The sequence below is a fragment of the Penicillium manginii genome (genome assembly GCF_028828005.1).
Source record: "Penicillium manginii strain IBT 31320 chromosome Unknown utg000005l:1.0-5665137.0:1.0-5668048.0, whole genome shotgun sequence".
Taxonomy (NCBI): Eukaryota; Fungi; Ascomycota; class Eurotiomycetes; order Eurotiales; family Aspergillaceae; genus Penicillium; species Penicillium manginii.
This window is the reverse complement of record NW_026643106.1, coordinates 1,938,773-1,961,945: the sequence shown is the minus strand read 5'-3', so window position 1 is coordinate 1,961,945 and position 23,173 is coordinate 1,938,773. Positions and strand designations below refer to the sequence as shown.

Sequence of the window (23,173 nt, the reverse complement as noted above, 5' to 3'; positions counted from 1 at the left end):
ATTCGGGAGGTCATAAGATGGAGAGTCAAATTGAATTGCTTACTACAGTGGGTTGGTTAGCTAAGGCCCGTCTTAAATCCAGTGTACAATTGGCATACCTAGGTATGCCATTGTATATTTGGCAAAATATTATACTACTACTATTACTAGTACTGCTACTAGAGTCCACCTGGGCATGGATTATATACCGGAGCTCCGACCCTACTATATTACTTAATAGTTAGGTAGTCTAGTAGACATTGACATAGCTACCTAGGTAGACTTTGATCAAACATCGGTATAACATTACTGTCGACCATCGGTGTACAGGCACCAAGTGGATCCTCCAGGTTCGAGCGGGGCGAAAGAAAATTTGTCCCGGATCGTCTCCAGGGGGGGGTCGACGGTCCAGTTCGATTCTGCAGGTCGATGGGATATGGTCTTGGATCTTCATTCATATTCTCCCTCTATAATCTCTCCTTTTCCTCTCCCTCTATCCAGTCTCTTGTTATAGGCCCCCCTGATTCCTGAACTAGTTTCCTAACTGCTTTTCCCCTATCACCTTCACGATGCAGTGATCATTTACGGGCGTCTGCAGCCACCAACCCGGCAAGCTTCACCGCCTTCTAGTGAGAACCGCCCAGCAAAAGCTGCTTCTTCCCTTGTCTCCTCCCAGAGCCATGTCGTCGCAGACCATGACGGCGCCAGCAGTGGGCCATCGACCGCCTGATTCAGGTCCAGATACGCCCATGCACGACTATGGCTACTCACAGAACGAAATCACCTCTCCTACCGCCTCAAGGAGCGCCTCCGCAACTCGCGACATGCATAATTCTGCCCCAACCTCCAAGGCCTTGTCCGCCACCTCCATGGGAATCAAGACTGAACCCACCGATGCCCATGACTCCAACATGGATGTTTCCGAACACCAGAAGGATCTCAACACTCAATCCGCCGCCGGGGCCCTCCTCGCCCAACTACTTGGGAATCCTTCTGCACCGAACTCGGCCGATGCGACGGGAAACCAACATTCCGGACAACAATTAGATGACCAGGATATCAAGATGGACGACTCAAATGGCTTTCCCGCAGTCGATCAAACTGCTCACAACAGCATTGCGCTAGATTTCCAGCTCCCGCAAGATTCAACCTCGGTATCAAGGGTCATGCAAAATACTTCCAACGGACACGGGAAACCGGCTACTGACATTCTGGCGGAAATTGATGCGACACAGCAAGATGGAGGCATGGATGCGCACCGGCTGTCGAATGCGAGCGCCATGGAAACCCTATCTGACCCTTTGAATCCCAAATCCAACTTGGAGCCATCTCTTCTCCCTCCCTTCGATTTCGCCGCGGTCCCAAAAAATGCATTCGAGGCTCTCCAGCAGAACGAGTTGCTCACGGCCGCCTATCTCTCGCAAGGAGCTGATCTATCAGCACTCGGATACCAAGATGGATCAACATCGGTGGCTGGATCGGAACCGAAGATCCAAGCGTTTGCGAAGTTAGAGTTTGATGATGGCCATTTTTATGTCAATACCTACTCCTTCATTCTGGGGCGAGATGTTCGGGCCGCGCGCGCCGCCCATCAGCGAGAGATCCAGTTCCGGCAGGCCGTGCGGAGTTCTCGAGCAAAGAGTTCGAGTGGCGGAAATGTCTCTCATACGCCGAACAGGATGAAGCGGGAAGAAAGTGCTGCGATGATGGGAAGCGTGGTGAGCGACCGCGGTGGTATCATGGGATTCGATCCGGATATTCCCCCGCATCTTCCAGCCAACCTGAATATCAGCAGGCGCTCATCGAAGTCATCATTTGATGATTCTGCGATGCCCTTGAGTGCCAACCCTGCTCAATTACAAACAACAACCGTGACGGATTATAATGCGCTTGCTATGCAGTCTTTGCAACCAGAGACCAATGCGGATGCAAAGCCTGTTGATGCTTTAGCCTTACTCCCATCTCCCGACTCATGCCCTACAATTCCTATCCACCCCCTTCAACGATTGATGGCACTGCCGCGGGGCACCGTGGTATCTCCCGTCGCCATGTTCGTATATCTTACAATTTTGATCGCAATCTCTTTGAGATGGAAGTTATGGGCCGGAATGGTGCTTTTATTGGGGCCGATTGGCTTTCCCCCGGTCAGCTTCGTCCGTTACACAGTGGTGACTACATCCAAATTGGTGGTGTACGGATACGCTTCTTGTTACCTGATGTTCCTATCGGCGAGACTGGAGCGGATCGCATGGAGGAGCCGCAACCGCACCTAGAAGATGAGGGCGCAGATGCAGATGCTGACGCAGACATTGATGCTGCTCACGAGATTGATGCTGAACATGAGATCGACGATATGGACAAGCCTCTGAGCGACAGTCCTGATAGCAAGGACCCTTCCAAGTCCAAGCTCAAGAAGGATGATGACATGAAGCCTGTCCCTTCAATTGAATCTGGTGGGGACAAAGGCGAACAGCCGGCCCGTCGCCGTGGACCTGGCCGACCTCCAAAGGATGGTATCATGTCGAAACGTGAAAGGGCCGAGTTGGCTCGGGAGCAGAAGATTGCTGCGAAACGCGAAGCTAATGGTGGTGTCACTCCACCGGCGGCCAGCCGACCTCCACTTCCACCTCCCCCTACTTCTGCTTCCAAGGCAGGCAAGACGATAACGACCAAGGAGTCAGTTGGGGCCGAATCACCAACCTCCTCTGTCAAACCTTCCGAGAAGCGCAAATACACGAAGAGAAAGAAGGGCGATGGCACCCCTATGGATTTCCCTCTTCCATCCACGGAAGGTGGCCAATTTACCACAGAACAACGGCCTGAGGAGTATGTCAAACCCCCACCAGTCAAGAAGCGCAAGCCATCACGGTCACCATCTCCCAACTACCCTCCAGAATCTGCTTATTCGCCGGAGGATCTGGCCAAGCCTCCTTACAACTATGCGGTCCTAATCTTCGACGCTCTGACGGAGGCCGGTACTCCCATGACCCTGAAACAGATATACCGTGCGTTGAAGCTCAAATATCCATACTTTCGCTTCAAGTGCGAGACCGAAGGTTGGACCTCCAGTGTGCGGCACAATCTCAACGGCAATGGACACCTGTTCATGCACGCAGAACGAGATGGCAAGGGATGGTCATGGCAACTTCGACCTGGCGCATCTGTTGAGAAAGAGAAGAAGAGGCGTCCTTCACCTCCGCCTCCCCAAGCTCCTCCTATCCCTCCGCCCCAGCAGTACATGCCTCCCATGCCTCACTCATACGCACCACCTTCTGGTCATCCGGCACCAATGCCAAACCAGCGTCAGCATCAACATCAGCACCAGCACCAGCCCTTCCAATTCTCCACAATGCCGTCGAACTTCTCTGCGCCATTAGCAACGCCTCAACATTCAAGTCCCTACCCTCCTCCCTCTACTGCAGCTCCTCCCATCTCGACTCCTGTACCTCCTGCTGCTTCGGCACCTGCGCCAGTGCCTGCACCTGCACCTGCTCCAGTACCGACGCCTGCCGCTACCCCAGCCCCAGCTCCAACTCCGGCTCAAGCTCCAGCTCCAGCTCCAGCTACGGTTCCGGCTCCGGCTCCGGCTCCGGCTTCGATTCCAGCTCCGCCGCCGGTTGCAGCTCCTGCTCCCGTCACTGTGTCGGCCCCGGCACCAGCACCAGCACCGGCACCAGCACCAGCTCCTGCCCCTGCTCCGGCCCCAGCTCCGGCCCCAGCTCCTGCAGCTTTCCCAATCCCAAGTACTATTCGAAGCAGCCTTCCGGCAGCCTTCGCTCGGACAATCCCCTCTACCTATACCTCACCTTACGCCACCAACCCATCTCCACAGGCAGGACAAAACCAGCCGTCACAGACGCCACAGCCCGGCCAAGGACCGCCGCCGCAGCAACACCATCAATCCCCCTACTCAACCCCGAAACCCCCATCATCTCAACCTCCACACATCAATACTCAACACCAATCGTTCCCTCCTCCAGCTGGGCCATCTTATCAACACCAGCATCAGCAACCAGTCCAGTCGCAGCCACATCAGCAGCAGCCTCATCATGTGCCACCTCCGCATCATCAGGCGCAGCAGCCGCGTCCCCCACCGCCCGGGCCTCAGGGTCATCAGCAGCAGCCGCACCCTGTACAGTCCAACCCGGGACCAACCGGACCACCGGAGCCGTCATCGTTCAATGAGCGCGCCAACAAAGCCCTTGACGACTTTGAGTCCGTGCTTATGGAGGACTACGAAGACAAGAACTACATCCGGGAAGTCCTCCGCAGTGCTCGTGCTCGGGTCCTCGGCAATGCCACGGAAAGTTCATTCCCCGGCGGAGAACCCAAGGACGAAAAGGTTATCATGGATGTACTGAGCAGCCTGGTCGGAAGCCTAAAGGACGAGTAAAAAAGGAAAGAAGAGCAGCACAGGCTTGAGCCGATGCTTTTTCCCCCGTCACGAACTCACGACTCATTTATTCTTTTACTGTTTACCACCTTGGAACATTGGTTCCGGAGTTTTATTTTCGTTGCACTTGCACTTGCATTTGCACTTTTGCACTTGGACTCGGCACTCGCACCCACACCCACATCTTCCGGCTGTCTGCTAGGAGCTGACTATGGGCTCGACTGGGAGGCGAGGGGAAAAGAAAGAAAGAAAAAAAAAAACGGGAATAATCCCTTCTTGTCCCTCTCTTCCTCCTGACGACTTACCGAGTATACGAGTCCATGTCATTTGTTTGCGCGTCTGGGTTCTTCTTGAATCTTAGTGATATCCCTCTGTTCTTTCCAGGCAGCCGAGCTACTGGACTGTTTCACATCTTTTGTTTTTCAACACCTTTCGAATCCTCTTGCACCTCGTGATTGTCACAGATGCCTTAAAATCAAAAAGCTAGCATATAGAAAGAACAAATCATTTTACAAGACTTCTTATTTCCTTCCATTCTCATGCGGAGGTTGCCTTAGTGTGGTCCTTTTGCGCTCATACTACGAACATATTACTAGTATGCGTCATTTATTGCTCAAGCCTGGCAGCTGAACAGTGTCTAGGTATCAGCCTATGCTAATTCATATTTGATTTTTAGGTCCCTGTCAATAAGTATGCAGAGTCGGCCGGATTTCAAGGTTTGCGGCAGGTACTCCGTCCCTCGTAGGTCGTAGCACTCCGTCAATTCCGGATTTCAGATGCGAAACTACTAGTATTTCTAATCCAATCTAGATCCAGACCCACGGCAAGTTCATTCCATGACCTTCCTTTCCTTTTTCTGTACGTTCCGCCAAACCCCCTCCCTCCCCACCATAGGAAGAGGGGCGCGCCCGGAAATTCCCTATGGCGGGGTTCAAATTCAGGAGGTGAGAAGTGCCCAACTGTATTGGGCCGAGCGTAGCCGGAGCCGGTGAGAACGGTCCACCAGGAGGAGTCGAACTAGTAAACTAGTGAGGGGACTAGACTGGGTCCTGGTGAGTTTATTGTGTTGCCCTGGGCGTAACCCATGGATACGTCGGGGAGTTTTGATATGTATGTTGATGGCTAGATGGGGGAGTATACGGAGTATATATGGATGGACCTACATAGGTGGGAGGTGAGGGATGCATTGGGGAGTCTGGAGGAACAGCGACACACAGCAAGCATGCATGAGGATATTGCAGTGCCGCCGGCGGGTCGAGGATTCGGAATCCCTACAGAGTCAGTACGGAGTACAGTATCCGTACTTCGTACTCCGTAATGTACAGCTGTTCGCCCCGCCTCTTAAGACAGAATCTGTAGGTACGGAGTACATACAGAATAATGGCTCAAAGGGAAGCCGGTCCAATGAGGAACACCCATTGCCTCTCTCTCTTGGTGTCTGGGTGTCTCTGGTGTCTGCTGTTCCCAGCCCACAGCCCACAGCCCACAGCCATTGCCACCATGCGGCATGACGCTATTGCACACCGCAGGGATCGCTGGTTTGACGGGCCCCGGTGACTCAGAGGCCCAGTAACCAAAGTCATCGCCCTTGCTTGGTTGTACGGGGTGATGGCGGGGGCCGATGGTAATGGGGTGTGCCGCCGGATGACGGATAGTGATGACGGATGACAGACTCAAAGCGTGTGATTGGATTTGCCTCTGTGGGGGATTACTGTCGTGTGAAATCGCACCTTGGGATGCAGCTGGTCATCATGACCATCAAGGTCATGGTCACGGTCACCGCGCAACGGCTGGCATGTTCTCTACGTTCTGGAGGAGCCACGCTCAGGCCCGTGAGGAGTCTCCACTCCGTCATTGGGGGGGAGGTGATGATTAGTCAGGTAAGGCCCGCACGAGTCCGTGGGCCTTTTTTTAGAATTTTTATTTTTATTTTATTTTCTATTTCTCTTTTCCTTTCTCTTTTCGAAAAAAAAAGAAACCCGCAGAAAAAAAGGTGGTTGCATTGAACATGACTTTGTCCCTAAAATCGGATAGAATACCAGGGCGAATTCATTCATCCCTATAAAGTACAGTCAAGGCCAACCAAATTATTCATAGACCATTAGGCCTGTTCTGCTTTGCTGCTATTGTACTCCGTACTCGGTAGGTAATATACTGTACACTGTACACTGTAAAGAACACACCGGGGCGGTTTCGGGTTGATGAGTACTGGTATTTTTGATGTATTAGGGTGACACTCCCCTACCTGCCCAAATGGGCCACCAGCAGTGGTTGTGGCGGAAGTGCTAGAACTTCTAGGGTCGAGGCCTGTCACACGGTTACCAAAGATTACAATACACATACACAGCACACACTTTAGTTTCCTTCACACAGGCCACTCCAACTTCTTCCTCTCACCTCCCCTTTTTCTATCTCTCCAACCCTCTCCCCTTTCCCCTTTTCCAACGAGCTTTTCACTAAGTGTCGTTGCTGACCTCAATTCCCGAGGTTTGCCTCTACGCGAGGGAATCATTTTTGTGTCCTTTTTTCTCTCTATTCGTTTTTGGGTCTCCCCCAGAACGAGTGCCTGTGTCTGTGTGTGTCCTGGGAGGTAAAAATATCTTCGGTCTTAGGGATCCGCCTACGAAACTACCAACTTATCTTGTGATTCTGTGATTGGATTTTGCTGCTTGCTCGACAACTTCCGAACTCATCGTCGCAGATCTCTTGGTGTCTGGCTATCTCTATCCACCAACGCTCCTTCACTCTCGTTTGTCTTCGGTCCACTTGGTTGAAGATTCTCTCAATGTCATTAAACTAGAGACGTTCACTACGACCATACCGGAGCGACGCGCTCTTTCTACAGCGCCCCTCTCTCCATCTTCCCGGACTCAGGACGTCGCGGAGTTGTAGACGGTTCGCCTCTCCCCTAACTTCTTTCCGCCTGCCCCTGTTGCGGCACTGACCCTGGAGAATCGGATAACAGGCAAACTCGTCTACCTCACCCCGTCTTGACCGGTCTCCCCCCCCCCTAACCCCCCTCTCAATATGCCGTCTTTCTACTCTGCAGGCCACGGCCTGCCCACCCCTCCTCACGTCAACAGCGGCGGTCGCCTGGATGAACCCCAGTTCTACCCCATCGGCTACCCTGCGTTCCCGCCTCGCTACCACCAGAGCGGCTGCGAATTTATTGAACAGTTCTCGCAGTCCATGTGCTACGGAAAGCCAAACGCGATGAATCTACACCCTTCGTCAGCGCATCCGATGCACCCTCGGGATATGCACGCCATGGGCCAACAGCAGATGTATGGTCCGATGGCAAACGCTTTGCCTCCGATCCGCTCCAATGTCCAGCTTCCCCCCATGGACAGCGCTATCCCGCAACAGTACCGTCGCCAGGACATGGCCCCGATGAAACAGCAACACCAGGAACAGCCCCGCAAGGAGGAGAAAGCCACCGGAGGCGTCGCCGCTCATCTGGATTACGAGATGGATCGCATGTCCGACTTCGTGGCGGAAATGACCCAGGGAATGTATGATTTGTACAACACCAAGATCACCCTTTCAGATATTGACTTCGCGCGAAGCATCTCCCCAGGATCCTCAGTCCCCCCCCAGTTTCGGAAATACGTCTATCAAATCCTGTCTTCGACCCGCCTGCCAAGCTCCACCATTCTTCTCGGCCTCTTTTACCTGTCCAGCCGCATGCGCATGCTCTCTTCGCAGCGCGTCTTCCAGTCAAGCAGTGGCCAAATCTACCGCATGCTGACCGTGGCCCTGCTTCTTGGAAGCAAGTTCCTGGACGATAACACTTTCCAGAACAAGTCGTGGGCCGAAGTTAGCAATATCCCCGTGGCTGAATTGAACAAGCTGGAGCTCGAGTGGCTCTTCGCCTTTGACTGGAAGATCCACGATCGTATTTATGAACAGCAGGATGGGTTCGCCTCGTGGCGTCGTCATTGGGACACCTGGAGCGCCAAGGCTAACGTTCGAGCGCACGAGTCTCGCCAGACCCTGTCGCCTCTGGACACCAACGTCGTTCGCCAGCAGCCCACCTCCAAGCCCCTCATGTCGCCTGAAGGCCCTATCCCGCCCCAATATCAACGCGGCACCCTCGTTGAAAGTTCCTGGCTCAACCCGGCAGCCTCCGAGTATTCGCCGCCCTCGGCTCCGCACAGTGGACCGAATACGCCCGACTACTACTCGGTTGGTCCTTGGGCCTACTCGAACCCGCCTCCGCCCTACTCGCGGGCTTGGATGGCCCCGCCGCCTCAGTACATTCCCCAATCCGCACCCCGGTCGCAACCTCCGTCCTACAACCATACTCCGGCGTATGGTCTGCCCTTCGCTCAGAGTGTCTGGACCGGCCATGGATCGTCGTGTGCCTGCATGTACTGTGCCAAGCATCTTGAGCATTACATGTGCAACAGCGCCTTCCCTGCGCTACAGCCTATTGCTGCATAATTGCTGCAGACTAGGTCGCATTTCTTACTCCTTGATGTCTTTGCAGCTGATCCCCTTTATGATTACGATTGAAACCGACGACAGCCCTGGCGTCTCTGGTCTCATCGTCCTTTTTCGCCATCTATTTCTCTCACTTCCTGATTACTTTTATTTCTCATCAGGTCCTTCTGCGGCTTTAGAATTTCTCATTTTCGACGTTTGGGTGATATTGCATGGGTTCTTTTTTCGATGATACCGTTGTCCTTTTTTCTCTCACTTTTTTGTCCTTTGTTCCTTCGACGTTTTCTACGCCCTCTTCATTTTCTGGTTCGCTGGCCTGGCCTCAAAACTCAACTCTCAGCTTGAGCGATCGGCATTCCGCGTCAACCACCGAAAAGTACTTTTTGTTCTGCGATCTGCTGGTTCGTGTCGGCTCAGCGAAAAACTCAAAAAAATGCAAAAAAAAGAGGAAAAAACGCTCCCGCGGCGACATTGGCACGCCCCGGCCAATCCACGATCTCACCTCTTGTTCATCACGCTGTTTATGCTATACCTCGGTATCTCGAAGCTTCGTGTCACCACTTGAGCTTCGTCGGATCATTTTTGTTCTGCCAACCTCGCCCTGTGAGGTTGGTGGCTGGGGCCGCAGTCACGACGATCACGAATACCCTTAAAATCTGACCTTGTTTATTACCCATGACCTTGTTCGGTCCATTTCTTCGGTTTATTTCTTTCCTCTTATCAACTTCCTGGCATTTCGTCTGGCGGTGACTACCCATAGAATGCTTCTATTTCTTCTTTTCCACTTCGGTCCTCCCTTCAGATCGGTACATTATTTCACAATCTTCAATTCCCTCACGCTACAGTCTCTACCCGGCGTTAATACTTCGCTCCTCTCATCTCATGCAATCGCCTATGTTTTGTTCTTTCCGATCCGCGATCTGCCATTACATTCGATTCGACTCGATTCGCTTTACCAATCTGAATTCTTGTCTTCGTGATATTTCTTCGTTAACGACCCGGTCGATGAATCTCTCCACTCTCCGAGCTGGAGTCCTACCGGCCCGCCCTTTCTCTTCTTCAGATCTCCCGCTTGGCGGTGGGTGCTTGGATCTAAAACGAATGGGCTTGGTGGTTCCTGATTTCTCGGTATCTGCGTCCCTCCATTCTCCTTCGCTCCTCTGCACAATTGCCCAACCCCACTTTGGGATCGAGCCAGGTTCCCGGCAACTTGGTTTGTGTGTAGTCTATTAATGCTTTGTCTTCGTTGTTCTTTCTGTCAATTCTCTTCGTCCGGTTCTATACCAACTCGTCTCGCTGCTCGTTGTTATGGTCTGATTACCGTGGCCGTCAGCGTCGAGCTGGCTGGGCCCTTGTGTTTTGAGCTTGATTGAGTTTTCAAAGATGATCCGTTTTAAAAGATGAAAAAAAAATACATAAACAAGGCAAACTATTATCTTTGTCCTTCCATCTCGGCTTGTTGTAGTTGTTGGTTGTAGTAAAGCCAGCAGATTACATTGATTGGTCGGCATGGTGTCCTATCATTGTCATGAGCCTCTTAGCTATCAGTATGATCAACCATGGATGGTCTCAGACCTACTAGTATACAAAACGACATGGGAAGGGGGGAAGATTGACCAAAACAAGGCTCATTTTGTACCATTTCAATAAATCAAATCACTCATTTTAATCATATCGTCATAATCCTAACCCGTAGACAGGGTTCATATCCAAGAAACCAGAAAGGAACAAAAAGAAAAACCAAAACGAACCACGCATGCATGCACATGCCATCAAACCGGAAGCCATTAACCAATTTAACCCGCCTGGCCCAATTGGATTGATGCAGTGGATAGAAGATGCAGATTTAAAAGAAAGCCCAAGCCAATACAGAAAAGAGCAAAGATGCACCCATCTAGTATACGCTCCCGCGCAAACTCTGGTCTTGTTCTTGCTGTTCCTCTAGCGAGAGCTTTTCACTTTGGCGCTCTTGATGCTCCGGCGATGGTTCCGATCGCGAGTGCGTGGACATGTCATCGCCGTCGCCAAGGATATTCGCCATGCGATGGTGTGGTAGAGAGGGCGTCGACGAAGTATGTCGGTGGTGATGGTGATGGTGGTGTACATGCGGACGCGACTTTCTGGAATCATCAGTGGGATGGGTGCTGAGTTCGTCATCCCCGTCTTCTGAGAGATCCTGTGATGGATTCATGGCTGAGCGTGGCGAACGAAGTTGGGAATGGGAATGTACTGGTTTGTGAATCGCTCCTCGGGGAATATGGTGTTCCGTGTCGGAGGATTCGTCGTCTGATGGCGCGAGACTGTTAGCGCCGCTTAGGGAGCCGCCTCCGTCTCGGCCACCGAGGTGGAGGAGGGCCAGTTTGAGACAGGCCGTTGATGAGGATGTAGCGGGTGGATGGAGAAGGTGGTCTTCGCTGTCACGCTGAAGGCTATGAAGATTGGGTCTGCCAGAGCGAGAACCGTTGACCTTGGTTGCGGAGCTGGTGCCATGTAGGCGGTCATCGTTATTGGTGTTCTCGCCTTCTGTAGCTGGATATTCGCTCGCTTTATCCGGCTGATGAATATTATTATTATCACTGTCATTATTCTGGTGCATCCCGTTGCCCTTTGGGAAGCTGAAGCTGTTGTCAAAACTCTTGTTGTACTTCGCAGGGGATCGGAGAGACCCTGAAGATGGTTGGTCGATTTTATTGTTGCCCTCCGCCTGGGGTTTCTCATTGTGGTTGTTTTCATGCTTGATAGACTCTATCAGTTGTGTCCGTAAGGATTGCTTCGCACCCGAGGCCATGCCATGAATACAACCATCTGGACAGCCACCCCATTTTCTTCGAATCGGTACATTGTCCATAGGAGAGATAGGAGATGTGTCAGTACCCTTGGTTTTGCGTTCGCGGTCCCTCTCTTGGTCCCTCTCCTTTTTCAGGCCGGACCAGGTACGCAACTTGTTTTGCAGAGTGTATTTGCCGTTGTCCTGATTGTGGGTCATGATCACGAACTCGCAATGGTTGATGTTGCGGAGGTCCTCAAAATACTCAACACTCCAGTGGTACCACTTCATCAAGAACACTCGCGTCATGAGACCGTGAGTGACCAGGACGCAAACACTGGCGGTGTCTTCATCGCCAAATAGTCGCCACAGCGACTCGTTGAACCCACTCACCCGGTCATAAGCATCTGCCGCAGACTCGCCGTTGGGAATACGGTAGAAGAAATGACCATAGTCTGCACGTTCCATCCACATGCGTTCCATTTCTGTAGAGCATGGCTGGAAGTTCCCAAAATCCTGCTCTCGCAGCCGGGGCTCCTCGTAGACCTTGATTGTGTGTCGGGGAAACGGAGACGGGGAGGGCGAGTCGGAGGTCAAGGATTCGAGCATTCCCTCTGTAGTTTCTCTTGTACGGCGGTAGGGGGAGGTAAAGAAGTGAAGGGTATCATCAGGATTCAGGAGATCACGCAAGCGGCGGCCTGCTTCCTGTGCCTGACGATGTCCTTCGGGGGTAAGTTTAACCCGGTGATCTGGAGTAGTTTGGTGGATATCTCTGTTTTTATTTCCTTCTGACTGCGCATGGCGAACAAGTATGATCATCTAGTTATAGCAAGGTATCAGTCCCATATCGAACCAAGTTCAACAGAAAAGACAAAAACCACTTACTCGTGGTTTCCCCATGGTTGCGGGTGCTATGTGGGAACAAGCACGATGCGGGGGAGGGGTAGATAGTTGCTTGGAAAGATGAATTTGAGCGAGGGTAAGAACGTGAATTGAAAAGAAAAAGGGAAAGAGAGATATTTGTAAAAGAGAAGCAGCAAGAACTGGAACAGCCCGGTTCACTTCGAGCAAACAAGAAGATTGCAGGAGAAGAAAGTCGACGCCGCGCCGTCCCGCACGGACCACCCGAAGTGTCCATCCACAGCGCGGCCTTTACGCAACGTCACTCCCGAACCCCATAACGCTTAAGGGGAGAGAGATTTGGACTCGGAGCCAAGTACTCTGTATATGAATCACATATACATATGGCTGACTCGCTACTTGAGCTGCTGGCTCCACACCTGCAGACCCCAACTCATGATGCCACCACTACTGAGCAGTATTTGACTCGCCTGTCCACCCTCTCCCTCGACTCCCTCCAATCCACTGAACCGCAGTCACTCGCACAATCCTCGCATTCAACCCTTCTCTCCCTCCAGGCCCTCTCGAACCGATCCCACCGTGCATTCATCACATCGGCCGATAACCTGTCCACACTTCGTACAAGCATTCCCCAATTGACGAGTGAAGCGCAACAGCTACGCGATGCCCTGCCGAAACTCGACGAGGAGACCGTGGGATTTTCCACCAAATACAGCAAAATTACAGACAATGCCGCTTTAGAACGACGAAAGAAGGCCATGCAGCTGGCCCGCAATGTTGATAGACTGTCTGATATCCTCGAATTACCATCCCTCCTCTCGACTGCCGTGTCTGCCGCCTCTGCCAACTCTGGTGCCGGTGCAGCGTCCACCACCTATTCCTCCGCCCTCGATTTGCATGCACATATCAAACGACTTCAAACTTTATACCCGGACTCCCCCCTGATTCAAGATGTCGTATCCCAGGCGGAGGATGCAATGAAAGAAATGACAACCAATCTGATTGCGGGACTCCGAACACAAAACTTACGGTTGGCAGCTGGAATGCGAACCGTCGGGTGGTTGCGGCGAGTAGCACCAGATTTGGAGGCACTGCATAATGATACAACATCGGGGGGAGGGGAGGGGTCACTGGGGGCTGTTTTCTTGGTCTGCCGACTGGCACACTTGGTATCGACCTTGGAGGCATTAGAACCACTTCGGGAGTTAGCCGATCAAGAAACACAGCGGAGGACCCATGCAAAGGAAAAATCGGAGACCTGGTCGAATGGTCAGCAAACCGACCGCTACTTGAAACGATATATTGAGATCTTCCGTGAACAAAGTTTCGCGATCGTCTCGCTATACAAGAACATATTCGACTCCGAACAATCCGAGACTGAAACGGCCGTGTCCGGGCTGAGGGGCATCAACAAGGCGGAAAAATTGGCATCCCAACTAGCACGAACCAGTGATCCCTTGCAAAAAATGCCACCCGCGCTCGCCACATTCCCGATGTACCTTGTGCAATTACTCACCGAAACCATGCGGACATATCTCCCCAACGTGCGGGATCGAGGCTCACGAGAGAGTCTGCTCACGCAACTTCTGTACTGTGCCGCCAGCCTTGGTCGCCTTGGGGGCGATTTTGGGATGATTCTGACAGAGCTGAGTGACGAGGAGGAGCTCAGCTACGAATGGGAGGATGTAATGCGCAAACACCGAGCGCTGGCTGGCCGACTGGAGCAATTGACCAGCCGAGTACCAGTGCATTGATATCAGGATACCAAGCTTTCCAAGGTTGTAGATAGAAAGGAGTAATAATCGAGTCAAGATCTATATTATCCTACCGATCTTGGTATAGTATATTGAGAGGACTCAGGACAATGCCACCTGGGCAATGCAGTACCTACTAGTAGTAAGATAGTAAGCATCTATTTTTGTATAGAACTTCCGGCGCCAAGACTCTCGGGTCTCCGCCTTTCCCCATCCTTTTGTGTCACGCTTCCTTTCGTCTCCTCTTCTCCTCTTCTCGTCCCTCCACAAACTCCCTTGATCCCTCCGAATCTTTTACTGAATTCTGAATGTCGCCCAGCTCCACCTCTTCTTGACTTTAACCTAGCAGCGCGGAGTCATGGCCGCCCCAACCATCTCGACCATGATTGACCCGACCAAACAGGCCGAGTACCCCATTGTTCTAGGGGAAAGACTGGCCAACGATACAGCGTCCAGTCGATTGATCAATGTGAATTATAACTACAAGACCAAGTCCGCAACACCAAACCAGCGTTCGACCATCACACCTTCCTCCCTGTCGCGCGATCTCTACGACCTTTCCGTCACCGATAAGGCCCCGGGTGCCGATCACAACTTGACGTATGCCTACCAGGGCAGTGAGGACCCTACCGACGAACGCAACCTGGTCTTAGTGTTTGACCCCGACCGCAAGGTTTTTGTCCTAGAGTCAGTTTCGACGAAACTGAACTTCAACCTTCGATCTCGACCTGGAAAGACCGAGAAGGAAGTTCGCCACGAGAACCTGGAGCTTCTCCCGGTGTACCATGAAGACGATCACACCTCCTCAGACGATCGCAACGCTGGTAACACAAGTGAAGACGAAGGCCAGGCTGATGACAATAACCCCTATGACTTCCGTCATTTCCTCCGAAAGGGCGGCGCGGAGAACCAGCCGGCCTCGGTATCTACCGCCACCACTCCGGAGTCTGTCTACACCAGTAAGGCGACCACGCCAGTCTTCCAGGCCTCCAAGCCCGCTCCAGTCTCCAAACCAGCCCCGGTCTCAGCCCCGAAGCCGATGTCTCGTCCGAAGAAGCAGACGAATCCTCTTCGAGCACCTAAGCGACCTACGAAGCTGACCGCTTCAAGCGCTCCAACCAACTCAAACCCGCCCCGGTCAACTCCAGAGCCGCCGGCCGCGCCCACCCCCCCGCGTGGACCCACAGGATCATGAAGACACCCGGTCTATTCTCTCCGATGCCGGCACTGGCTCTGCATCACAGCAGACTATTCAATCTCCAAACTCTAACATAATTGTTGATGGGGACCTCATCATCGACATGGGTTCGCCACCTCCGTCTCGGGCCTTCAAGGTGAACCCGGCCTTTTTCTCATCTAACAACACCCCGACCGATGATCGAGATGAAGATGAAGAGGAGGAGGAAGAGGATGAAATGGATAGTTTCCGTCTTCCTTCTCCTGCTCGAAACACCAACCCTCCACCCGTTGAGCATTCTTCGGGGGGGAGCTGGTGATAACAATGAGATGGATGACGATGACTTTGATCCTCTGGCGGCAGAGATGGAAGCAGCCTTTGAGGAGACTGCTCGTGAAGAGCAAGTCGCGCCTCGACAATATACGCAGACTTCGACCTCGGCGCGGTACAATGTGCCAAGCGACGACGAGAGTGAGGTCAGTGAAGAAGAGTAAAGTATTATTGTATCGTTTGATTTATTTGCATGGCATCAGCATGGCGTTAGGTTGTAAAGTTTTTAGAGATACCATACTATCATCAATGGAATTCAGAAGAAGCAACAGTACTCATTCAGCAATATCTCAGTCTGCTCTCGGTTCCCTTGGAAACCAGCAAAAGAAAGGAAGCCATATAGTATAGACCAAGATTGAATACGCTAATGCTGCAATATCAAGGATTGTCATACAGGGCACACAAACTCGACGCTACGGAGACCAGCTACTAACAGGGGTAAGAAAATGAACCTACCAACTCTCCCTCCAAAAGAGCGTTGGCCCAATATCTAATGAACCCCTGGTCCTCCAGTGTTACATTGCGTACCAAATGACCCTCAAATAGAACCCTTTCATCTAACAAGCGCAACAGCTTTTGACCCAAACTTGGCCGATGGTCCTGATCAGTATCATCGAAGACAGTGAGACAGTACCATGAGCATTTGTCCCGCGATGCCAGTGGCGTCTTGAAAATGACTGCACCCCGATCAAAGAAATACTCCCCATCTGCCCAGCGTAGCAACTCATCTAAGTTCGAACCAATGTATTCATCCGAATTGCAGATCTTTTCTGTTGCGCAAAAGTAGCCAAAAATCGGCGACATGATAATTCCAGAAGACTGATGACCAAGGTTAATCCACAGATTTGACGTATATTCGCCATGCGAGTCTTCTTTCACCCAGTCGAAGACCGGTGAGCCCCACTGGTCTTTCATAACGGTCATTGTAAAACAAGAATTCTGCACAGCTGCTCTCAAAGAATTCGACCCCGTCATTCTTTTCAAAATCGCGACTTTGTCTAGCCCTTGAAGGAGTAACTTCCGATTTCCTAGAAAGCTGGGTGGGCCTAGTTTGGCAATCGTCCAAAGAGAGCTTAGAGCATCTGAAGTCCCAGTGATAGCTGTGATTTCTCGAACTATGCCGTAGTCGCTAGGCCGGAGATATGACTGGAACGATATGTGGGCGTAAACAGATTCGTTGCTCGGAAGGAGAGGGTGTTCTTCGGTATCACTAGACCCAGTCCACATATTCTTCAAGGCTGAGATAAAGCTCGCGGTGATTTGGATCGGACGATCTAGATTAAACAGCTGCAATAAGTTTGCTGCATTCTGCCTCAAGTCTTCTGGGCTTGGAATCGACAGGATCGTGGCGAGCTCTCCAAACGTTTCGGGCAGAGATAGGGATCGAAAGGTAAAAATCACTTTGTTTGCATCTTGGATAATGGAATTAGCCTCCCACGAACTAACAATAGGAGGACTTATGCATTCTCGGGGGAATCCCTCTAGCGAGGAATGTCCCAGTGGGCTTTCTTGTAAATCAAGATCCTCGGGCTCTGGTGTTCTCGGGAACGATCCCGGGGGACAAGGTGACGATGACCGAAACGACCGAGGTAGTTGATTCCAATCTTCGTCAGAATCGTATATCTCAAGATGAGTTTGCTCTATCTTGGAATGAGACACCTGGGACTGTGCATCCCACCAGACGATGCTTTCTGTTTCGCTTCTGGTATCATCGACACCGGATTCATAGTTAGAAAGACAATTAATGACATCTTCCCGATAGATATCTGAGGCCCAGTCATATATCATGTCGACAATTAAGCAAAGCTGCAAGGCCTTATCGTTGCGCCGGATGGTGCCTTCCCATAATTCAATAATTTCCTTTATTTTAATTAGTAAATTGCCTCGCATTCAAGTTGTCCGTACGAGTGACCCACCGTGCTGTCCCCATTCGGTATACAGGCGTATACTCTCCATAGATCTCCTATGTATGCCATGAACCAAACCATTGGGGAGTAGTTTTTGTTATGACACTCTTCTTTCAAGGACTTTTGACAATTGACCGCTAATCTAATTGGAAAAGCGGTTTGTCGTTCCACGGCCTCGAAGTTAAAGCCGGAGACTTCTGATTTGGCTTCCAGAATAAGAAAAGGCAGAAGTAAGCCACCTATAGCCCTGAGAGGTGACGGTGTTATATTTGGATAAGTTTCTTGTGCCAGATCTTGCGAAGGCGATTGACGAAGGCCTAATAGATAATCTGGCCTTCGAGTACCTGCGTCAGGTATCTTGGGGTCATAGAACTTGGCTCCGCTTTTTCCGATAAAAGCTGGGTCGACAATATAAACCTATGAAAGGATTTTGATAAGCTATTGATACGTGTCCTAGTAGCTTAGCACAAGTTTCAGTGCACTTACTTCCTCGATGGTGTCAGCTTCACATCTGCATAAATCCCTATTCTTTCGTATCTCATTGATCTTGTCCGCCGCTCGTGGACACGATGGAATAGTTTGAAACTCAGATATCCATTTGTTTCTATTACACCTGCGACTATTGATCTGTCAGACTCCCAACTTGAACAAAAATCGGGCGATATCAGGAACGATACCATGTAATCCCGTCGCTAAAGCGACGAAAAAGATGAATTTCCGTTTTCCCTCTCCAATCTTGTTCTCGTGCTCTCGATTTGCGACAGTCGTCGGCAGTACGTTGAAGGTGTTGAGTATTGCGGATTGTTTCTCTCATTTGTCTACCCCGAGGTGTACCCGAGTGCCTCTTTGCTCTTCTGAAATAGTCATCGTATTTGATGTTTTCAATTTCCCGAAAGGGGTTAAACAAAGACACGTATTGGGTAGGCCAGTGAGAGACTGGAAGAGGACCAAGAAAATTGATCTTATGCTTTGCAATAAACTCACTCTCCTCATCTGGGCTCATCGATTTTCGCTTTGTGCTTGGACTCATAGTGCAGGGTAGAAGAAATTTTGAAATCAGAACCTCTGATCGGGGGCCGCGGAATACCTTCGATCCAGGAGTGGCTGGTCTTTATGGCTGAGCAAACTAGTGCTGGGGCTTTTCATGCATCAGCCGCTTCTAGGCTGCCTCGTGCCCCTACGGTACTTTTTACATCTCAGTAGTTTCTCCCGTGAAGCAGTCATCTCACGACTTTCATTATTTGGTGTGTTCGGGGAATATGCAGGATCATTTTGGATTTGCTTTTTATGAGATTCTACTTCGTACATATTTCTCATAGTCACTGCTATCTTTCTTGACTTGGTCCCCCAGGGCAGAATCTATCTGCGTGGGGATTATCATCGCGGCCCGGTCCAGCGATGCGTGGGGCGTGGGAGAAGCTAAGAAGCATGGCCGCCACTCAGGAGAAGCTATTAGCCGTCGTTGGGGGCTATGTATGAAACAACTAACTGCGGGGTGTTTTGAAGCACATTGACCAGTTATATCCCAGAGACTACGGAGTAGTAGACGAATAGGTTTGATTCGATGATTATGCTTGTAACTCCTTCCGATGTTTGTTTTTTTCAAAAGGCATGCACAACTTGAACACCTTGGCCCTTTTTCTGAAGTTCACACTATACTGAATACATCCAACATGTTGCCTAAACTTTTATCTTCACCTCATTAATCAGTCGTGCACTACGTAGTACTAGTAGGAAGAAATAATAGTAGTAGTAGTAGTGAAATGAAGAGAATTTATCTGATTCTTGAATAGATACCTAGGTATAAAGTCCTTATTCCAGTTAGAATATAGGCCATGTCTCTTGATATTAAAAAGCAGATTTCATAATTGTATTAGTCACTATTTCTTCTTCCGACGCAGTTTAAAAAATAATCTTTTCCAAGTATTTGTAGGTGCCCTGCTGGGTTTCCTTTCTCTGACAATATTTGACGGTTGAAGAAAGGATCTCCCGTCTTCAATACAGCGCCAATTCCAGTTGAAAGCCCGCAGGAATATGGTGATTAGACGAGGGCATGCGACAAATTCCTCTTCGGGAATTGCCTCTAGCCGCTCCTCTAAAGTGCCAGGGAAAAGCGGTATCCCTAGAATATCAGCAACTTCCTCGCCAGAAAAGTAAGGCCGCCCAAGAAAATATGGGAACTTGGCAGACCTCAGATTGGCTCTTGAGCCCTTGCAGCTTTCTCCCAGGTCTTTGATAAAGAGTCGAACTCTACCCTCAAGGTTGGGATGTATTTCAAATAATTCGATGAGGTACGCTGTCCGATCCATCTTGCCCTCGCTTTGCGGGCTCCCCCCACACTATGTATGTGCCACGAAGCTCAAATAGCTCGAGGAAGCGCTTTGGATCGAGAACCGGGTTTTGTAGTTCATCTATTCCACTTTGGGCTCGTCTTTCATCAAGCGATTCCATTGCGCTAGGTGCCTGGGCGTCATAAGGTGATGGGTCGCTTTTATAGCGGACGATAATCGTAATTAGCGACTTATAATTGTGATGATCGTAGCAGTTGAGAATGTTCGGGTTATCGACGAATGTGCGTGCCTTCCTTTCCAACCCGCCCAGCAGAAAGAAGTTGTACTTGTTAGGTTCCTCCGTAAGCTCGAGAGTTCGAAGGATTGTTTCGATTGTAAGACCTACTTCCTCCATTTTGGTATACGTTTTGCTTTCGAGGCGGAAGTTGAAGCTTGCCATCTCTTCGAAGAGGAAATGAGTGATAGGCGCCATTTTAGTGTTGCAGGAGTGGATTTGAAGATGTAAACAGAAGGAAATCCCAGAGAAGTTTTAGTTCCCGAGAAGGACTCTCGATGACCTCCGAGGCGGGAGTAGTAAAAAGCAGCCGCGACTATTATGGCCTGTATCGGTTCCAGAACCTAGGAAATTGACGGCGAATCCATGGGACGGACATATCAGTATCTTACTAGTACTACTTAATCCAAACCGAGTCCCGCCCCCCGATGAAACATTTGGGAAACCTCGGAACTACACTCCAACCAAGTTCTTGCCAATCTAGTAGGAATACGTCAAAAATACAGCCACCCTATAATATTTCATGTGAATGTAGTATTATAATTTAATCCCAATTATCATAGTATGTTTGTAAATAATATATTCTGCTAATATACTATATTATCAAAGATCATATGTTCACAAAGATCTACTAAAGTTAGTGGAGCTAAAATATAAACCAGTAGGGATCGAAAATAGAGGAGGAGGAATTCAGAGAAGTAGTAGCAATCTTTTCATGGGCGATCAGTCTAAGACAGGATGTGGTGATGATAATACGTTAGCCTGCTCTTGTAAATGTACTAGTACCAACTTCAAGAACACGATTAGCAAACCGACTTTCATACTATATACCTAGGTATATACTAGTAGCTATTAGACTGGCCAAACCCATTATTTCTGAGTACTAGTAGTATGAAGAAGTCCAATGTGAGGGGTTTACTCAGGCTTCCGTCAATTATTCCTAATAACTTGAAGGATTCGCAATTCCGAAAGGGTCCACAAAGGAAACGCTCAAGTAAAAACCACAGGAAAACAAGCTCCGACAACGAAAGTTCCAAAGTCCTCTTCCACATTTATGGAATCTAAGTTCAAAGCAGAATGCTTCAGTCAAACAGAAAGAGTGTCTACGCTGACTGAATTAAAAAAAATGCGAATATGGACTACTAGTATTAGTGTTCGAAATACATGACTAGATTTTGAATACTAGTAGTTCAGTCGGGCCTGTCTTCCTCCGATGATTGATTTTTACTACTTGACTACTATCTCTTGGATAGCACTGATCTCGTTTTGACGCCTTTCTTTGATTCTTTTATGTCCAGAACCTTCCTGTCCAGGTGGTCAAGGTGCTTTTCATCAAAGCCTCGACTCTTTGTTACGATGTGGACTACTCGAGTCTTAGACTCCTTTCTTGTCCTCCGCTCATAGAGCACTAAGAAAATACCTAGGTATATTATTATACTTCACCTTTCTTTTCTACACAGTATCTTTGATCCTCTAAGTTCAAGTTCAATTTCAAATTTCAAAATGAGTGGTCGGTTAACTTTCCAAAAAAAAAAGGGACAATAATACCCCTGTGGATTCAAAGTCTGGTCGACACCGGAAAGCTCGTCAAGGAGAATCCTCCAAGTCAGAAGGAAGTCGTAGAGATCCCTCTTCGCAAGGAGGAAAGAAGTCCATTTCCAAAGGCAGAAAGCGGTCATCATCGAATCTAGCTGAGCCAGATGAGAGATATCAACCCAAGAAACCAAGAAACATTTCTTACCATTTTCCTGGCTATCCTCCCAATTTGCCAGTGTGGGGTTATGCTAAGTCTTATGTCGGGGTTTTCAAAGCACCTGAGGTAGAGAGACCCCCAAGAGATAGATGGTCGAAGCCATCAGAGCCAATTAATAATAGAGAGCATCTACCTGAAGGCTGGCATGATGAAGAGCCTGACCTTGATCCTAAGTATGCGACGACCAAAAAGACACAATGAAAATAGGGATTTTCCTTGCTAATAATTTTATGTAGCGATACGGAAGCTCATATTGCTCGATGCCACGAAAGAATTGCAGACGACATTATACCAGTTATTTTTGAACACAAGCTCAAGACCTTGATTTCTCAAACGGCCAAGGAGGAGTAAGTTTTTCTCTCACTATCCTGGCATGCTTTATGGAAAATAAAAACTGATTTTTCATTGTATCACAGTGCTTTGAAGTCGAAATGGCGTGTATATGACTGGAATGTGGTACGGCGCTTACATAGCCTTGAAAAATAGAAAAATGACTCGTAGATCGAGATGATGACTGCAAGCTGTTGCCAAATGTCAGGGCTATCTCCGCAGCCTATCAATCAGGAGAGCTCGAATGGGTTCAGGGTCTTGTGACTTATTGGTATAATGGGCTCCGTTTAACCCGTTTAACCCAGCCGAGACCTTATAGTTCGGAGGAGCTTTTGAAAATTGCTCGGGAAAATGGTGGTGGGTCAACTGGATATTGGGTAGAAAGCGTAAGCTAATCCGAGAGGTCAGATCTTGAATAGATACACCGTATTGACCATGATTCCTCAGCTAAATGGACCCGGTACTAATATGAACAAAGCATTTATACATACTGCTCAGGCAGACCGAAAGGGAACCGGCACTTCAATTGTGGGTATCTCATCGAGAAAAAAAAGCCTTAATATTCGAGCAACAACTGATTTCCTTTACAGACGAAAGTTGCTATCCGTATCCCAGGTGCACCAAAATGGGCTTATTATGAGTTTGAAATGATGGAAGATTCCCGGGCCGACCTTATGACGATCTTCTTCGGCGATCTCGTGCTCTTGCAAAATATGGAATCCACCGCCACAGGGGCTGCCCCAAGCGCATTGCCAAGTGTGTGTAGGAGTTATCAATTACCAAATAGCGACAAATGTGAATCGGCCTCTTATATAAGGATGGTACAGGCAGCCCTGTTTGCTGATGACAACGGTGATGTCATGACAAACCCGGGCCAGGAGTGGGATCTTATACAATGTATCATCAGAGATGGT

General features: G+C 49.8%; 9 protein-coding genes across 9 annotated transcripts; 5 read left to right on the top strand and 4 right to left on the bottom strand.

Annotated features, from left to right (window-relative positions):
• Nucleotides 1–659: 659 nt before the first annotated feature.
• N7533_007110 (forkhead domain protein) lies at nucleotides 660–4,372 on the top strand (the record flags this gene model as incomplete). Its single annotated transcript, XM_057103760.1, has 3 exons — nucleotides 660–1,879; nucleotides 1,930–3,213; nucleotides 3,739–4,372. The coding sequence occupies 3 exons, from the start codon at nucleotides 660–662 to the stop codon at nucleotides 4,370–4,372; spliced, it is 3,138 nt and encodes a 1,045-aa protein (XP_056958717.1).
• A 1,341-nt stretch (nucleotides 4,373–5,713) lies between these two features.
• On the bottom strand, nucleotides 5,714–6,227 carry N7533_007109 (uncharacterized protein; the record flags this gene model as incomplete). The annotated part of the gene is made up of 3 exons (XM_057103759.1): nucleotides 5,714–5,725; nucleotides 5,747–6,068; nucleotides 6,103–6,227. The coding sequence occupies 3 exons, from the start codon at nucleotides 6,225–6,227 to the stop codon at nucleotides 5,714–5,716; spliced, it is 459 nt and encodes a 152-aa protein (XP_056958716.1).
• Nucleotides 6,228–7,399: 1,172 nt separating this feature from the next.
• On the top strand, nucleotides 7,400–8,815 carry N7533_007108 (uncharacterized protein; the record flags this gene model as incomplete). Its single annotated transcript, XM_057103758.1, has 1 exon — nucleotides 7,400–8,815. One exon carries the CDS (start codon nucleotides 7,400–7,402, stop codon nucleotides 8,813–8,815), a length of 1,416 nt encoding a protein of 471 aa, XP_056958715.1.
• A 1,894-nt stretch (nucleotides 8,816–10,709) lies between these two features.
• On the bottom strand, nucleotides 10,710–12,482 carry N7533_007107 (acid phosphatase DET1; the record flags this gene model as incomplete). The annotated part of the gene is made up of 2 exons (XM_057103757.1): nucleotides 10,710–12,401; nucleotides 12,468–12,482. The coding sequence occupies 2 exons, from the start codon at nucleotides 12,480–12,482 to the stop codon at nucleotides 10,710–10,712; spliced, it is 1,707 nt and encodes a 568-aa protein (XP_056958714.1).
• Nucleotides 12,483–12,826: 344 nt separating this feature from the next.
• N7533_007106 (Dor1-like family protein) lies at nucleotides 12,827–14,197 on the top strand (the record flags this gene model as incomplete). The annotated part of the gene is made up of 1 exon (XM_057103756.1): nucleotides 12,827–14,197. The coding sequence occupies one exon, from the start codon at nucleotides 12,827–12,829 to the stop codon at nucleotides 14,195–14,197; it is 1,371 nt and encodes a 456-aa protein (XP_056958713.1).
• Nucleotides 14,198–14,555: 358 nt separating this feature from the next.
• On the top strand, nucleotides 14,556–15,868 carry N7533_007105 (ELL-associated factor; the record flags this gene model as incomplete). The annotated part of the gene is made up of 3 exons (XM_057103755.1): nucleotides 14,556–15,243; nucleotides 15,308–15,663; nucleotides 15,704–15,868. 3 exons carry the CDS (start codon nucleotides 14,556–14,558, stop codon nucleotides 15,866–15,868), a joined length of 1,209 nt encoding a protein of 402 aa, XP_056958712.1.
• A 265-nt stretch (nucleotides 15,869–16,133) lies between these two features.
• On the bottom strand, nucleotides 16,134–17,492 carry N7533_007104 (uncharacterized protein; the record flags this gene model as incomplete). The annotated part of the gene is made up of 1 exon (XM_057103754.1): nucleotides 16,134–17,492. One exon carries the CDS (start codon nucleotides 17,490–17,492, stop codon nucleotides 16,134–16,136), a length of 1,359 nt encoding a protein of 452 aa, XP_056958711.1.
• Nucleotides 17,493–19,885: 2,393 nt separating this feature from the next.
• On the bottom strand, nucleotides 19,886–20,374 carry N7533_007103 (uncharacterized protein; the record flags this gene model as incomplete). The annotated part of the gene is made up of 1 exon (XM_057103753.1): nucleotides 19,886–20,374. One exon carries the CDS (start codon nucleotides 20,372–20,374, stop codon nucleotides 19,886–19,888), a length of 489 nt encoding a protein of 162 aa, XP_056958710.1.
• A 1,576-nt stretch (nucleotides 20,375–21,950) lies between these two features.
• Nucleotides 21,951–22,280, top strand: N7533_007102 (uncharacterized protein; the record flags this gene model as incomplete). The annotated part of the gene is made up of 2 exons (XM_057103752.1): nucleotides 21,951–22,102; nucleotides 22,166–22,280. Coding segments are annotated over 2 exons (267 nt in total), but the record flags the coding sequence as incomplete, so codon positions are not given.
• Between the last annotated feature and the right edge of the window lie 893 nt (nucleotides 22,281–23,173).